Raw genomic sequence first — 16993 nt, forward strand, 5'->3', positions numbered from 1 at the left:
AAAGTCATTTCATGGGTTGTATGTAAACATCTATGTTCGTACAAAATAGTCTCCTCACACTAAGTGAATTAAGGTCCTTTAAGCCTGCTGTCAGCGACACGGACATCACGTGCTTCACAATATGTAAATAGCCGGCAAGCATTCCTCTAATTCTCCAAACTTCCATCCTTCCATCCATCCCTCCCTCCCTCCCTCCTTCTTTCTCGCTAACAGATGCCTGTCATTCCAGTCCACCTCCGCGTCAAGGATACATGCTGCACAGGATATTTCGAGCAGCATCCAGAGCTGACGCCCATCTCGCCTGCCAGGGAAACAGGTAAAACCAGAGGCGCCGGAGAACCTGTCCGGTAGCCGCCCCACCTCTGAGGCTGCAGCACAACTGGGGATGGGCAACTCCAAAAAGTCACGTTGGTCTGTCGAATGGCTTGCTCTGATTTGACCTTTAACCCAATTCATTTCAAAGAGACAGATTTGGAAAAAAATAGATTTGCTTTGGCAGATTTGCTTTGGCAGTAACAGTGTCTTGTTTAAATTTCAGCCCATATATTTTCACCATTCAGAAAGGAGCCCTTTAAATCCTAATCTGATTATTTATTGATAAAGAGAATATCCCCCTGTGGGTATTTGTTTCTCAAGTCCAGGCTTCCAACCTCTGTGACCCCGTCCCCTTCATCACCATTCATGAAGCAGCCCAATCACAGCCAGGCTCAGTCAGGACAGGAGGGTGGAGCATGGCACTGAAACAGGGTGTGGTTCTGAAACTTGCAAGGTCTGTAGTAGAGCCATGAGGCTTTAAATTGAGTTGAATGAGTCAAGCTCCACAGTCATCACAGCAAATCAGCCGCTGCCACTCACTCCTTTCTGGTTCTCACCGGCCGGCACTTGCAGCTACTGTTGGATTTTTTTTTCTTTTTCTTTTTTTTTTTTGTCTTTCATTTTTTTAGAGAAACAACTTCACCACTGAAGGAGGCAGGAGGCTGACACCCACTCACAACTTAGCTCTGTGTGTGCCCGTTGTTTTCACCCGATCGCTCTCACCTCTGATCTGCCGGACCCTCTGGACTGAGCGCTGCCCGCTCCGGATCCTCTCTGGACTGCTGAAGATTTGTTTTTAGGTGAGCTACAAAGACAAGAAATCTAAACTTGTGTATCATTCTCACCATCTCTGTTTTTTTTTTCTGGTAAAAATGTTTGTGTTTTAATGAATCAGAACATGATCTTAGTTTCACTTCAACATACTCTGCCTGTACTTGTGTGTGTAACAAACAGTTTAACAGTTTGTTGAAGGGAACTTGATCTAGATTAAAACGTCTCAGGCTCCCGCCTTATACCTCAGTTCGTTGGTAGCCACATGGGGCAAGTCCTTCACCTCACCTGTTTTACCTGCTCTGTCAGCTATGACTATGTCATTGTCTTTACAGCAAATGTTTAGATGTTTCACAATCCTCCCTTAAACCTCCCTATATTTTGAAGAAGCAGCTGTAACTGCACAAGAAACCTTTTGTCCACATTCTGCTTGTGTATTTGTTTAAAAGGGYACTGTAGTCAGAGTCACTCCAGGGCAGATGGTGAGCCTGAGCAGCTGTCTTTTGTTTGTTCAGTCAATAGGGAAGCAGGCGTATGGATCCATGTTTCCTGACAACCTCAATTTCCTTTTCTTAGGATAGAATCTTCTCTGTTTTTGACGTGTTTCTCAGAAATTTGGCTGAGCGAAAGGCGAGCCGTCACCATGCTCCGGGAAGCTTTTTCAAGCGTGACAAAACTCCATGGTTACATAATATCCAGAACTGGTAAGTGTGTGCTTCCCTTATTCTGTTTTTAATTGATTTATACCTCTAAYTGGCATCTTCACTTATAGGTGAAAACTTGGACATCTTTAATACTAAAATGTCCAGTAAAGAGAGATTTCCCCACAAATCTATCCACATTTGCCAGGATGTGGTCAAAATGAAACAGTGACAAGGGCATGTTTKCTTTTTTTTTTTTTTTCCAGATGCCAGAGTGAAGGATTACCCTCTGATGCAGAGCCCATTGCAGATGACCAGCATCCTCCTGGCCTATGTCGTTTTCTCTCTGTACGTCGGCCCACGCATGATGGCCAACCGCAAGCCGTTCGGCCTCAACCGAGCCATGATCATCTATAACCTCAGCATGGTTTTACTGAATGCCTATATAGTGTATGAGGTAAAAGGAAAAAGAGAGMGAGAAGAAAATTGTGATCTGCTATCTCAAATGAAAGCGATCAGTTRGTTAATGACTTGTCTGCTGATGTGTTCTTGCAAATTCAGTTCATGATGTCTGGATGGGCCACCACCTTCACATGGAAATGTGATCTTATTGATGTCACCACCAGCCCACAAGCGCTCAGGGTAAGTCATTGCATTGCTGTTGTACGCTTAGCCCCAAAATCATGGCTAGCCTTAGCTATCCATGAAAATGTAGAAGAGTACAAAAGTGACAAAAAAAAAAAAATTTGCTGTTGTACCATGTGACAATCACATCTAGGTTACAATGATGAGATTTTTAATAAAAATCTAAACAAAATTAAGCTGTTTTTATTCTTTGCTGGAGTCTAACAGAGAAATCTAAATAAATTTGGGGAGAAAAATAAATGGGTGTTAAAAAATTTTTTATCCAACATAAAAAGATTAGAAAATGTATAAGACCTAAACTGTGAAGKTTTGGAATAGAAGGTTTGGCTTTATTAGCCCTGAGCATCAATAAAAAGCTGCAATCGTATTTTTATGATTTTGGTCAAAACAAGCAGATCTGTCTGTGTTTCTACTACATTTCATTCCCAAAAACACGCTTAACGAGTATGCCAGTATAACCTGAATTAGTGGTAGAGGGTCAGATTTATGAGACACTGAGATAAAATGGTTTCCCACTGAARGAGCAAATTATTCCAGACAGAATGAACTCAGATCATTTTTATTTCAAATCAAATTCAAAGCAACCAACACCAAAAGGAACTAAAGCATTTTCTAGTTTTTATTTTATTTGTTCATTCCCATTTAACACTGACCAAAGAATTGCTTAGTCATGTTTTTATATTGTTCAAAAACGTTCATGTGACAAGCTATATTGCGTCTGATTAGCAACATGCCACAGATATTTGACCCAGCAACAACCTTCTTTCCTGCAGATGGTCCGAGTCGCTTGGCTGTTTTACTTTTCAAAATTCGTGGAACTCCTCGACACAGTAAGGACATCCCCTCATCCTCTATCTCACTTTTAGCATGCACAGAAAATCCATATGTGCAACGTAATTTGCGCCTGATGGARCATGCTCCCTCTTTCTTCCCGCAAGGTATTCTTTGTGCTGAGAAAGAAGCAGAGCCARATCACGTTTCTCCACGTCTTCCATCACTCCTTCATGCCCTGGTCTTGGTGGTGGGGTGTTGCGCTGACGCCTGGTGAGTGCCGCAGACCCAGGACACACACTTTGCACACTGACCGGTCGGAAACATTGGTTTCCATTGTTGTACGAGTCAATTCCCARAGACAATGAAATTCTTTGTGGAAGAACAAAACCGTTTTTCATAAAATTAACCAAATCAAATGGATGCTTTTCCCTTCCCAAGCTGGAGGAATGGGATCGTTCCATGCTATGGTGAATGCAACGGTCCATGTCATCATGTACACCTACTACGGACTCTCTGCTGCAGGGCCCCGCTTCCAGAAGTATCTGTGGTGGAAGAAGCACATGACAGGCATCCAGCTGGTATGTTTTAGCTTGACACAGCTTAATTAATTCAACTGAGCTCGACGCATGTCGTACCGTTCAGCCCGTTTTTGACACGCGTTTCCCCCTTTGCTTTCCAGAYCCAGTTTGTCCTGATCGCTATTCACATTAGCCAGTATTACTTCATGGAGAAGTGCGACTATCAGATGCCGCTGTGGATCCATCTGATCTGGATGTACGGCGTCTTCTTCTTCCTCCTCTTCTCCAACTTCTGGGTGCAGGCTTACATAAAGGGCAACCGTCTTCCAGTGGCAGACCACAAGCCGAACCAGAACGGCTCCACCAACGGACACATTGTGATGAATGGCAAACCCCATACGAATGGGCATGCTCACCCMTGTGAAAATGGAAATATAGTCATGGGGAAAGTRAAGGAAATTTAAATGACTCTGGGGAAAAGGAGGCATAAATAGTTCMTAGATATTAGCACTTCAAATATGCCACGATCTATATTTAGTAGCATATTTGAGCACAAGAGTTCAATATGCTACCTCTATACTACATAATTTGTACATAATCTAATTTTATTAAATATTTACCCCCTGTGGGATATGATTGGCAGACTGTTTTTGCCAGTGATCTCTGAATGCAACACCTCATGAGTTGTTGCGGAAGCTGTTTACTGTGATGAACACTGAATAGGAAATTGGTGCTCATTTTTGTCACTGATAGTATTCTTTAACTCAGGCTTGACCTACAGCCCTGTTTGGCTAACGTGGCCTTTTGTTGCTTGGGAGGATGGCAATGTTTCCACTAAACATGTGTAAATATTATAACCTTTATCCAAAAGTGTTTCATTATAAATGTCAAATATTTAGGTTTTTTTCTCCTTTTTTATTTATATTTTGAAATAAAACTCAATTTAGATAAAGGTCTGTTTCATTWAGAAAGCAGTGATTATGTGCACTCAGTAAGCAACAGGCCACGTCTCTTTTTATATGAAGAACTATGGAATTATACTGTATATTACAGTATTGATGCTTTATTTGCCTTTAATAGTGACAATAGTACATGTCCTTCACTTTTTTTTGAAACCGTGTATTGATCGGTCTCTTGGCACACAGGGCATGACATCAATTAAGTCTTTTTTAAGCTTTAATGATTAGTGCAAACAGCTGTAAAAATAGACCTACTGATGTTTRTGGGGTTTTTTATTTATTTGATYTTCATTGCAGCTGTTACGGTCATAAAAATACAAAGTTTTACATCTAACCTTTTGACTTAAGTGGAAATAAAATATCCCAAAGTGGGAAAAAGTCTTTCTACCCTTGAGACTCAAACTTTACCTGGTGCATCATTGCTTAACCTATAGCTCACAGACGTAATCATTTTTTCCAAATCGCACARAATCGGCAAAGATTCTATCTATAATCAAAATACAGCTAAACATAAAACATACAGACCTGTCTTGTTTTGAAATTAAAATGTCAAATRAAAACTGACATGATTTAAAGCTAAATTTAAACCATTACATAGGCTGTGCTGCAGCTCCACATTAGAGTAATGCGTTTGACAAACACACGCACTGTGAAAAGGATTTCTAAACAATAACAAATGTATATTTCTGAGGCAAAACTATTTTAAGCAGCATTTCCCGGGGAAAACGAAAGAATATTTCTTGCACTTTTGGAATCCTAGAAACCTCACCAATCATAACTGCTTAAATGAGGTTTCATAACAAAACCTTTAAACTACAGTATGACATACATTTTCTTTTTTTGGGGGGGGGAAATTAAAGTCTTTTAAACGGGATGAAAAAAGGATGTACATCGAGCACACTGCAAATCTTATCAATGAATAAATTCTTGAAGCCAAAAGTCTTGAGTGTCTACACTTAATTTGAAAGTAAAAGAAGGGAAATAACATTCACTGAGAAGGGCTTTATTACAAAACAAATTTTACTCTTTCATTTGTATCAACTCAAACATTTTCTACCAAGACATTTAAACTTTTCAGCTTTGAGCGAGTCAAACCAACTTCAGTAAATACAAGCCACACAATCTTATGTTGACAAAAGTTAGCGTTCGTGATCGGTAAAAACCTTCCACATTAGTGACAACCTAACAAGAAAAGAAGGAAGCTGATATAAAATCAACTCATTCCTTTATATTAATTTATCTCATAGTGGAGACATGCAGCATCAACAGACTGCAAAAATATATATATATTGAAGGCAGAAGCTGTATGTGGTTATAAAGGAAGGAAGTCCAAAATGGGACAGAGGTGTTAAGTGTACAGAAATTCTTTTGTTCTACATACCTTACAATCAAAGGAACAAAAAAAAGTGTTAAGAAAATAGAATAAGGGGGTTCTGGTTGGATTCCATAGAATTGATTTAATCTGACAGATTCTGAGATTCAATAAAAGTAGTAAACAGTTGCATTTCCAGCACACAACCAGGTTTTTGATTGGCTCTGATGTTGCCATCCCGACAAGAGATTGTGCTGTCCACATCAGTCTTATTGGCAGTACCTTCCTGCGAAAGATTTTAAAACTGATACATTGAAAGTCTGTCTTCAAATACACCATTTTAATTTTATTGTGGAAATCTGCAGACTTTGTTAAAGAAAATATTTTTCTTGAAGTTTAAGTTTCTGTCCTGGTGTGTGACATGAAATCTGCACAGCAAGTTGAGATTAAACCAATTACTTTTGCAATTATTGCAAAGTTGCTCAATCCAATGCATCTCTGAAGAAGGTCATTTTTTATTGGAAAAAAATATGCAGTTTATTAAACCAAAGTCAAGATCATAAGCACAGTCACAAGTGAATCCAGAAAAATATGCATCACACACATTTGATAAATATAGTTCATTAAAACCTTAGTTCAGTAATTACAAGGTACATGCCAATAAAACAAGTAAAGGCTAAACGATTCTCTGCTCCCACACACACTTTACCAATTCTCTGAACTACACATAGTAAACACCCATAAAGTCCCCCAATAATAGCAACTGGGTGGAAAGCTTTATTTCAGTTTAAACAATTGCATACACATTTGTATAATCAAAAATACCTATGACATAAAAGAACAAACAAGGGAAGTTATCTGATTGACTGATGAATGACGCTGCTAGCCGAATTGACCAGCCTCTCCTTGGCCTTCTTCTTTACAGGATCCATTTCGAAGGACTTCCATAGACGAATAGTTTCATCTCCAGCAACAGTTGCTACAGTTGCATTGTCTGGGCTCAAAACCAAACTGAGAACTCGACCGTCATGGCCTAAAATAATAAATAAAAAATAAAAAAAGTTATGCAAGAAGATTGTGAGCAAATTTCTCACAACATTTCTTTCAAATGCTGCTCCAGTAGAAAGTGTCAGAAATGCTCCTTAGATAATATGATCACAAGAAAGCATCAGCAAATTTGTATAGAAACAGTCATGTCCCTTTTCAAATGAAGCATGTTGCAATAAGTTGCTAAGGCTTGAAGAGCTCCAGAGCAGATTACTTTTATTAAATGCCAGGATGGAAAGTAAGAGAATACCAAAACCGCAGCACCTGTCAAATTGTCTGATTTAGATCAAGTACAGTTTTAGAGTTTATTCATTTAGTCCACCTGTTGTCAGACATGGGTAAAGTCAAATTTCTCACTTACCATTAAGTTCCGAAACCTTGCAGAGTGAGGGATACTTCCAAATGGCAACATTGTGATGGGCAAAGCCATGTGCAGAGACCAATTCCTTGTAGTTGGGTGCAAACACAAGTGATGAGATCTGAAATTTTAGGAAACAGATTGTACACTTAGGAAAAACACGATTAAACAGCACATTGAAACGTTTAGAGACACAGTTACCTGCGACTGAGTGTCAAGAGAATTGACACAGGAGCCCGAGTTGACGTTCCAGATGCGAATGTGGCGGTCACTGGTGCCGCCGCCAGAGGCAAGGATATTCGACTGCCATGGGCACCAGGCCAAAGCCTTTAATGGAAATGCATGACGATACTTCAGTAAAGAAGTCAACAGCTCAAGACATGAAATACACATTTAATAGCTTGCAAAACTATTCATGTCAAAGAATGCGTTTCTTAATAGAACCAAAGTTGATGTTAAATGAATCTGAAAAGTTGATGTGGATTAGTACAGCTCCAGAGCAATATGGAGCTATACAGCTCTTCGGGGGGGGGGGAGTAGCAATTATGCAATATCATGTCGACATAAAAATGCATGACAAAATCTTAGAGTTTAAGGGATAATTACTTCTACAAGGTGTTACTTGTATGAAAGTTACATACCAGTGATGTTTTAAGAATGTTTAGAGTATACAGTACTGTGCAGAGAAGAGCCTCACCTTGACAGCTCCCTGATGTTCACTCAAGCGACGGATTAACTGTCCATCACTATTGGAACTTCCCTCCTGCACGCGGGGCCACAAACACACCAAGTTGTCATTGCCGCCACTAGCCAAGTATCGTCCATCAGGCGACCACTTGAGGCCACACACTTCCTGTGAATGACCAGAAAGTGTAGAGATGTGGTGGTTTGGCACCCTCACATCATGGTGGTGGATGTATCCTGACCTGGAGCCACTGAGAGAAGACGGGGGGAATGAATACAGAAGAAAATTGAGTTACTTCTGGTACTTTTCTAGCTAATTGGCCAATTTAGGTTCACTCAAGTGTCAGAGCTACTATACCTGGAGAGAATATAATCGTTCCAACTCAGAGAACTAACTCTTGCTGTGTGGCTAATCATGCTGCGCAGGCGTTTCTGATTTTCAACGTCCCACAACTGAAAGGAAAAATGCATATATTGATCCACGTGCCGACGAGCACGTTTGCCTAGAACGCACATCCGTGGCAACACTTACCTGAACTTTGCAATCACTGGTTCCAACAGCCAGGTAGCTTCCCTCTTTGGTCCAGGACAGTGAGCAGATGTAGTCCTGCTGACGCTCCATCGTCAAAAGTAGAGTGATGTCTCCTTGTGAGGCATCCCAGAGGTACACACTATTGTCAAGTGCCACAGCGAGGACATTTCGACTGCTCCAGTCAAGCAGATTTAAATCTGGAAGAGAGAGGAGGGGGGAAGACTAACGTATGCCAAACATAAAAGGATGATTTGCGTTTTGTGGAAAGGTGCAATAGTCATTCTTACAGAAATCATTTCGAAGACCTGGAGCATCTAAGATTTTGTCAGGAGCAGAAGATATGTATCTGTTCTTTTTGAGAGAGGCGGGTGTCGAAACTTGACTGTAAAGGACTTTCAAGTTGTTTTGATAGCCTTAATAAAAAATAAAAATAGAAATTAAACCCTGTCAAATTTGCTTAAAAACCCCAAGCTTGCATGCAGTTACCTTCTGGTGCATTCAGTGGCTTCCCTCCTAGGTGCAGGATCTTTGCATCTTCAATGTTGTATCCGTTCAGTGTCACAGACCAAGCTTTCTGGCTTTCCTATAAATACGGAAAATTAGTGAACAATAAAATCCTAGGCTCCACTTCAAGTTTTAAAAGAAAATCTGTCAGACTACTTACTATTGACAAAGCAGGGTTTGCATCAGCTGGTTCATTTTCTTTTGTAAGCAGGAAATTGGCCACGTCCATCTGTTTGTTATTCCTTGCGGGTATGAAGCGATCGCCTCCCATCTTTGATGGGGTTTTCTTGTTTTTGCCTGAGGAAATTACGCACACATTTGCAAACGCCCTCATTGACACATTTTTCTTTTAAACTCTGCACGAAAATAAAAACAATGCTTCAATTACCTGGCGTTTTGGTTGGAGTTTTAGATGAACTTAGCGAAATATTACCAGATTTTCCAGGCGATAACGTGTTCACGCCGGACGTGTTGGATGAACTGGCCTTTCTCTGCCACCTCGCAATGGGAGCGTTGGTAATCGGCATGTCCAGCTTCAGGATCCCGGTGATGTCGTTCTCAAATCCAAACTGCGCCATTTGAGCCAGGATTTGACATTCCTGAGCGTGAACCAAAAAGAAAATGTCGATTTTATGCATGTTAGTAGCCCGAGCTTCGTTTTACATTTGACACTTGGCGACCCCATGCTAATGCTAGCCAAAACAAATTCAACGCTGGATCAGCTCGAGTCAAGARGACACTTARAGAAAAATATTTATCCCGCCCAACACTACCAGGTTACATGCAGTTTTCATACATTTGTGGCCCCGCATAAAACACGAAAGGAATTTAACATAATTAGTCTGTTCAAAACAAACATGTCCAAACAGAATCGCCGTATCATCGAAAACACCAAGAAAACGTATCCATTATCGGATTTATAGATTAAAAACAAACATACAAACTGTGCTCGCAGAAAAAACGTGCAATTGTCGCCAGGTCTCGTCTCCGTCTGAAATTTGAATTTCGTGCAGAAGACGCCACACGATTTAAATCCCACTCCTCGCTTCTGTGATTGGCTCATTCGAGACGCTGCCGTTAACATGTGGCTGTTGCCACGGTATCGAGAACAAATGCGGAGTTCTGATTGGTRGTTGCCGTTTCCTGCGACGCTGACGTCTGTAAAACAAACCAATTCTCTTGAACTCTATCGCCACCTATTGTTTGCTTTTTTTATTTCTCTGATTAGATCAGGACTGTCAAACTGCTGTCCTCAAGGGCCATTGTCCTGCAGTTTTTAGATGTGCCACATGTACAAAACGCTGGAATGAAATGGCTCAACTACCCCCTTCTTGTGTAGTCAAGTTCTCCACAAACTTGCTAATGATCTAATTATTCTATTCAGTTGTGGCGCAGCAGAGGCACATCTAAAAGTTGCAGGGCAGTGTCCCTCCAGGACTGGAGTTTTATTATTCAACTAATTGACGTCTGGTGACTTTTTATTTCTTTGAATGGTACTCCATAGATTCTACGTATTAATTTTTTTTACATATTTAYCTATTAGTTTAGGCCAATCAAGCGCAGTTACACTGTGGTCATAGTACAGGTATGCTAAGTCTAGCTGAAAATGAAATCAGTATTTCAAGCAGAGGGTAGCTTCAAGTGTGCTAAAATAACCTAGCACACAAACACCAGCAGATGGCATGGTTCCCACAATCACCTCATACTGGACTCTGAGATACTGATCCCTCCACTCCACCCCCACAAATAAACAGATGTGAAAAGAAGATTTTGAACCTAATAACGACACTCCTTTTTTATTTCTTAGCCTAGCTAAAACAATTCTGACATTGGTTCTGGGTGAGGAGGGACAAAGAACTTGACAGTAAGCCCATATGATCCTGGATATCTGTGTGTGATGCCTCATCAATTCCAGCTGCAGACTATGCCTTTTAATAAACCCCTGACAAATTTTAATAGGAGTAGCTTCACAATTCTATAAAGGTTTTATAAATTCTTCTTTTTAAGGATATTCTATGTTTCAATAACTAAATTTAGAGWTTTAATTGCCATAAAGCCATGGCCATCAACATTGGAAGAAATAAGGTTTCATATTTTTCTCTCTGCAACAAATCTATGTRGTCTACTTTAATTGAATAGCTGAAATTAACTTTTAAATTATATTCTAATGTAATTTTTATTTATCACAAAAAGGCTGCTTTTTGAGTGACAGTGYAGAAACAAAAGAGAACAATCTGCCATGAAGAAACTTTAACATTTGACAACTTGGGTTTTGCTCATGTCCAACTTTTCCTAATAAACATGAATTATCTTGGAATCCCACAAACGCGCTTTTTAAATTCTTTATACTGCCTTCATYCTCTCAATTAGAACAAACCATGCATTTTCACAGAGCACCATTGTGTGTGTGTGTTAGCGCTGTCAGCCATTGACCAAGAAAACCAACATTTGACTAAAACGCACTCATAAGTAAGGAATACTGCATAAATTATTAACTTTTACATTTGGACTCTGAAAATRTTTTCCTTGCTCATAAACCTTTTACATATTATCACTGATAGAGTAATTGGAGACTTTTGTTGTTTTGACTGTGCATAGATATTCTGCTTTAACTAAATCTAAGTTAATTTGATGAAGTTTATTTAATACAGTGTTATAGAAAAACAACTTCAAAAACAGTACATGTTTTTTAAAATGCACTTTTTTTTAAAAGCAAAAATATATCTTTAGTTTTTGAAACATCCTTGATGAACAGTGAGAGCTGGCATTAGTTTGCACCGTTTTTATTGGGTGTTCAGGAACATGTCAAGTTTTGTGTGAGGAGTTTATTGGTGTTGACAAGAATGTGAACAACTTACTGCATCAAACACTTGTGTTAATTTTTCTTTAAGCAATTAATATTTTTTAAAAATAAGCATAAGCAATAAAGAGAATAAGAAAAACATAACACATATGACAAAAACATCCATTCACAAGCAACTTTGTATTCATGAGCCTTTTGAGTCACAGTGCTCTGTAACCACATTCCTTCTCATCAGTGTGAGTTACATCTTTGGGGTAATGGATAATGGAGCCGATCACCCCTGCAATTGAAAAAAATAAAATGAAATAAATAGAACATCAATCCCATTTTATTTCTTCATTAGCAAGCAAGAAATGTAAATACTTGACAGAGGACCTGTTCAAAGAGCTTTCATCGCTGGACCTACTTAAATTTATGTAACTTGCTGATCAAGCAAAACACAGGGGCAACTGAGGTCACGTTGCACATACATAATTAGGATGGAAAAGAAAAACCACATGACCGACCCACAAACATCAAGTAGAACATACTCGTCCAAAGGCTATGTGTTCTTTTTTTTTTTTTTAGTTCATTTAATATTTAACTTTTTTTTTATCAATCTTTTAAGAATGTCAGCTGAAGCATCCAGAAACTTGAGAGAAAACAGTAGGAGTTTTGTTTTTCTTACCTCCAGGGTGAATTAGACCTAAACAGATTGTGAACAAAGACAAAAGCACATGACATTACATTTCCTTGAACTATGGAAGACCATACTGATGAGACACGTCAGATTGCGGTGTATTTCGTGAGCCTAGCAGTCTTCAGACTCGAAAACGAAGTCAAGACGAACGCACGCAGACATTGGCTGACAATATGGGAACATCAATTGTACTTTTCTGTATCATGACGAGCAATGCTAAGTTTTAAAAAAAAAAAAAAAGAAAAAAAGAAGAAAAAAAAAGRTTGTTCACTCACCAGGGCCTCTTGAGATAAGAATGGTCACTATAATTAGCATTAAAAATGCCATCACAGCCAAGATAGGGATCAGAAATCTGGGYAGAGCAATTCCATGAACTAAACAGAGAAGAAGAAAAACAGCATTTCAAATGACTATGACTGTCAACAACAGCAGACTATGCTGTTTGTACTCTTATGTCACTACTTTTCTACTTTCATTTTGTACATTTTCAACAAACCCTTTTCTATCCATGCAAACCTGAATACCCTGACTTTCTAACATAAAATCTGATGTGTAATGACGTYTCATTTGTTTGCATCATACTCAACTGCATCAAACAGTTAAGCAGATTAATGTCAGCAACCAAGATGATGCAAGTTTCATAGGTAGTGAATAACTCGTTTATTCTGTTGGACTGGAATAATATGATAGAAATGTAGCTCATTTTAGATGCTGAATGTCTTAGAATAAAAAAAAATGCAACTTCAAAAGCGCGACTACTAGGTCCTTTTACCAATAGATAACTACAGCTAAAGATATAGTAAGAGGAGCCTGTAGTTTCGGAACTATTATTCACATTCCGATCATCAGGGCTTTTGGTTTTGGTTTTGGTTTTACTCAGGTGACTTTGGTTTTACTCAGGTAAAACCAAAACCAAATGCTAATGCTCATTAAGTAGACATTGAGTAGGTTTTATGATATTGGTTGTTAACGGGATCTTTTTATTTCTGAAAAAGACAGGTGGTAGAGCTCCAGGCGCACAAAAAGGCAAACTGACTACATGACCTGCATCTTATGGAAAGATGCACTTTTATAAATCACCAGGACAACTTAGATTCTTAATAATAAAGCAGGAGACAAATAAAATAGATCTGCTACAGTTCTCTAAAACTAAAAAGTCTGAAAAAAACAAAAAAACAATACCTGACTCTTCCTCCGAAAGTTTCAGTTCCTTCATCAGCTGAATGCAGCCCTCCTGCAGACGACGTCTCTCGAACTTTGAATGCTCCACTTCCTGGTCCCACAGGTTTTTGAGGGCCCTTGCCTCTGGCGCATGGGCTGTCCATGTGTCGTTGTGCTCCAGGGTCAGGAAGACCTTGCCGTCACAAAACACCCAATCAGACCAGTGGAGCCGAGAACCCTCTATGATGCATTCCCGAGAGCGAAGGACAGTATGATTTCCTAAAGGGAGAGTATCAACATACACAGATTATTATGAAACTGCATCATAATTATCTGGTTTGCACAAAATCAGGGTCATCTTACTTAGAACTGAAGTCTGGTTATTGCTGAGCCCATCAGGTAGGAGGTCACTGGCGGACATGCTTTTAATTATGCTCTGGACCTCCCAGCTTGGGCTTGAGAGAGAAATTCCATTGAGCAAAACTTGCTCTGYGACATGCTGAGCTCCTACCACCCCCCACTGCTGGATCTGAACTATGATGGCATCTGAAAGGACACAGGAAAGGAATAAAAAAGGGGAAAAATCAGATATAAGCATTGAAAATCAGATATTCTTGATTAAAATAACTAAGTTAAAAAATATTCTTACTGATCAATATTGGCAAATTGGAAAYGTACAGTTTTTCAGGTGTTTTATTCTGATCTAAACAAATAGATCAGATCATTTTTAGCTTCAACATTGAGTCAAAGCAAAATGTAAAAGCAAAGTCCTAATGACATTCTGAATAATAGGCTCTAAGCGCCTCCTGTAGCTTTAACAGTTGTATAATTTTTTTATCCTAAGGAATGTAAGATTTAAAAATAGCTGCATTTGTATCATGTAATTCCAGTCTAACAGAACAGATAAACTATTGGCCATCTATGCAACTTGTATCACCTCAGTGAGGTAGTGAGTTTGAGATTTTGTGCCTTTGCAGTTTTGGCAGCTGTATTTTTTTTATTTATTTATTTTTTTAGGTCTAGGTCTTTTTCCAATACATAACATAAAACCTCAATCTCCTGTCTCCTGTATGTATGCTGATCTGCACGAGTAAAAACAAACAGTAAAAGCAAAAGTCCTGATTGAACAAATAGCTCCCAAGCAATATGCTCCAATATGCAACTGTTTTTGTTGCATCTTCTTTTTTTTTTCCTAAGAAAAGCAACCTTTAAAATGAACTGCATCATGTAGCTTATTAGTCATGTAGCTCATTAGTCCAGTGAGTCCAACAGAACAGATGAGATTTTGACCATCTATGCAGGTTACTTCGCTTGTTGACATTAATCTGGTACTTTTTGTTTGTTTTATGAAGGATGAYACTGGGACTGAACTCTCAGTCTGATGTAAACACATTAAACGCCACCGCGCATCGTGCACAAAATCTCAACAACTGTTGCCGCCGTCACTTTTGAAAAGGTATCGTTGGAATATCCWAACATCTATCCCACCCAGTCATGTCTAAGGTAAAATATATATATTTCCTAAACAGTTTAAAGATTTAGCRCACGTTGCTAGTTTATTCTCTTAACCGAATGAAAAGCGATGTTGAGTTTCTTACCTACGTGAAGAGGAAGGGCGGTCGATAAATGTTTGAAAAAAATGAAAACAAAAGTAAAGAAACGCATTTCTGTGRCGACTGCTCCTTGTCCGTCGCAATTTAAACAGTTTCAGCGTTTAGAAGCGTCTAACAGGTTCGAGATAGCCAGGGTTATTTTAAGCCATTTAAGAAGAGCGCAAAGAATTAGTCCAGCACATCAACTACAACATTTAAAAGACGCTGCTTGACAGGCAGGGACTGACAACACAGAACACTCCCCGCCCCTTTTCTCAGCAACGCGGACATTATGTTAAAACAGCCCTRTAGCGCGGCTCTTATTGGCTCTCAGGATTCTCCAGGTTCACCTATTCCTCTGAATACCAAAGAGGTGATAAAACTAAAGATGAGTCACACAGACCAAATGTGAAAGCCTGACTAAAAGTGAACAATGACTCTTTGCACACACACACACACACACAAAAATGTATTTAGAGTTGCTCCACTTTCATATTATTTCTCTGTCTTTGAAAATACGAAGTCTGTGTAGTCCTGCAGTCCGGTGTTCAGTGAGCTGACCTTTACAATATTTCTTTCCTGAAGTGCAGTGAGAGGTGAATTTACCAGCGCTGGTAGTCGTGGGTTATCTCCTGTGCTTTGTTTATGGCGCCCTGCAAAAACAGTTTATTGGCTCTGGAGCTATTTACATGCCACCATATATCAGAGGTTGCACATATTCGTTAAAATTTGCACTTCTGGCAATTTGTTTCTCTTACATTGTTCACACATACACGACTATGCAAACTCCTTCAAAAGATTTGTTCCTACAGTCCAGTAAGTCCAGTAAGCAGAAAAAAACAATGAAATCCTGTGCTTCTTTTTTTAAATATCTAATTTTTGTTCTGTCTTTAGAACTTTCCGGTTTTTCAGAAGCGGGTATTGTTTTCCTTAGCTGTTCTGGTTTGTCCTACCTTCAATCTGGAATCCGCTATTAACCTCCCATGGATATTTTTAGACAGTGGTGGGTGAAAGTGAAAGCTAAGTAGGATAAATTAATTTGCCTTTAAGTATTAATCATGCATATTTTTTGTGAGAAATGAAAGAGTTAAAGTTAATTCAACATCCATGTATTCTGTGTTAAGATGAACCCAAGATACCTAATATAGCAGACATAATATTTTGTTGATGAAAAAGAATAGAGGCGCTTTCTCCTTTATCAACAAAAATATTATTTCTCATGCAAATACATGGTTTTAWCTTTATTTATTCTGCTTTCTAAGCTTAAGTGATGATTGCAACTCTTCTCTTAGTGCTACAGCAAAAAAAACATGTAAGTTCACATAACAACACAAACTTGTTCTTGGCTCTTTAAGGTTTTTCAAAGAAATATCAGTAAAGCCCTGAGCAAAAAGGAGGAGCCAGGAGAGAACTAAAGGTTAATTGCTTGGAGGCGTTCTTTTCTGAAATACTTGAAAGAAACACAGAAGAGGAGCGGAAAGTTTTTGCTTCCCAAACCCATGCGAAGAAACCTTAATGTTATTCATTAAGGTTTCATCTGTGCCATTGCGACACAGATGAATTATCAATAAGAATAAATGACTGTTTTGTTCTTTTTTCTTGCTTCAAGGTTTTTAGTCTGTGACAAATAATACAAGCTGCTTACAAACGTGTGAGCCGAAAAGATMTTTTCTCTCTGACACGTACACTTTTTGTAAG

General features: G+C 39.0%; 3 protein-coding genes across 5 annotated transcripts; 1 reads left to right on the plus strand and 2 right to left on the minus strand.

Moving 5' to 3' along the window:
- Positions 1 to 75: 75 nt before the first annotated feature.
- On the plus strand, positions 76 to 5558 carry elovl1a (ELOVL fatty acid elongase 1a). Of its 3 annotated transcripts, XM_008434140.2 has the most exons (9): positions 76 to 316; positions 945 to 1115; positions 1663 to 1790; positions 1994 to 2184; positions 2289 to 2369; positions 3146 to 3202; positions 3311 to 3416; positions 3585 to 3724; positions 3826 to 5558. In XM_008434140.2, the coding sequence occupies exons 3-9, from the start codon at positions 1730 to 1732 to the stop codon at positions 4126 to 4128; spliced, it is 939 nt and encodes a 312-aa protein (XP_008432362.1). In that variant the 5' UTR covers positions 76 to 316; positions 945 to 1115; positions 1663 to 1729; the 3' UTR covers positions 4129 to 5558. The 3 variants fall into 3 exon arrangements, with proteins under 3 accessions (XP_008432362.1, XP_008432360.1, XP_008432361.1); XM_008434138.2 differs by having other exon boundaries at positions 76 to 1115; XM_008434139.2 differs by having other exon boundaries at positions 76 to 1115; positions 1698 to 1790.
- An 872-nt stretch (positions 5559 to 6430) lies between these two features.
- cdc20 (cell division cycle 20 homolog) lies at positions 6431 to 10108 on the minus strand. The gene is made up of 11 exons (XM_008434137.2): positions 10001 to 10108; positions 9449 to 9659; positions 9221 to 9357; positions 9043 to 9139; positions 8844 to 8969; positions 8557 to 8753; positions 8383 to 8477; positions 8038 to 8275; positions 7542 to 7667; positions 7344 to 7461; positions 6431 to 6968 (listed from the first exon to the last, which is right to left on the minus strand). Exons 2-11 carry the CDS (start codon positions 9636 to 9638, stop codon positions 6790 to 6792), a joined length of 1503 nt encoding a protein of 500 aa, XP_008432359.2. The 5' UTR covers positions 9639 to 9659; positions 10001 to 10108; the 3' UTR covers positions 6431 to 6789.
- Positions 10109 to 11827: 1719 nt separating this feature from the next.
- On the minus strand, positions 11828 to 15562 carry LOC103479603 (uncharacterized). Its single transcript, XM_008434136.2, has 6 exons — positions 15302 to 15562; positions 14067 to 14249; positions 13725 to 13982; positions 12818 to 12916; positions 12531 to 12548; positions 11828 to 12143 (listed from the first exon to the last, which is right to left on the minus strand). Exons 1-6 carry the CDS (start codon positions 15366 to 15368, stop codon positions 12064 to 12066), a joined length of 705 nt encoding a protein of 234 aa, XP_008432358.1. The 5' UTR covers positions 15369 to 15562; the 3' UTR covers positions 11828 to 12063.
- Positions 15563 to 16993: the final 1431 nt, after the last annotated feature.

Source organism: Poecilia reticulata, linkage group LG17 (assembly GCF_000633615.1).
Source record: "Poecilia reticulata strain Guanapo linkage group LG17, Guppy_female_1.0+MT, whole genome shotgun sequence".
NCBI lineage: Eukaryota > Metazoa > Chordata > Actinopteri > Cyprinodontiformes > Poeciliidae > Poecilia > Poecilia reticulata.

What these genes read in the sequence shown, in the direction of transcription:
- cdc20 (XM_008434137.2), bottom strand. Translation starts at nt 9,638, where the DNA reads ATGGCGCAGTTTGGATTTGAGAACGACATCACCGGGATCCTGAAGCTG. An exon ending in AACTCCAACCAAAACGCCAG is followed by an intron (nt 9,358 to 9,448) that starts GTAATTGAAGCA and finishes TAATTTCCTCAG; the next exon opens with GCAAAAACAAGAAAACCCCA. An exon ending in CAAACCCTGCTTTGTCAATA is followed by an intron (nt 9,140 to 9,220) that starts GTAAGTAGTCTG and finishes CCGTATTTATAG; the next exon opens with GAAAGCCAGAAAGCTTGGTC.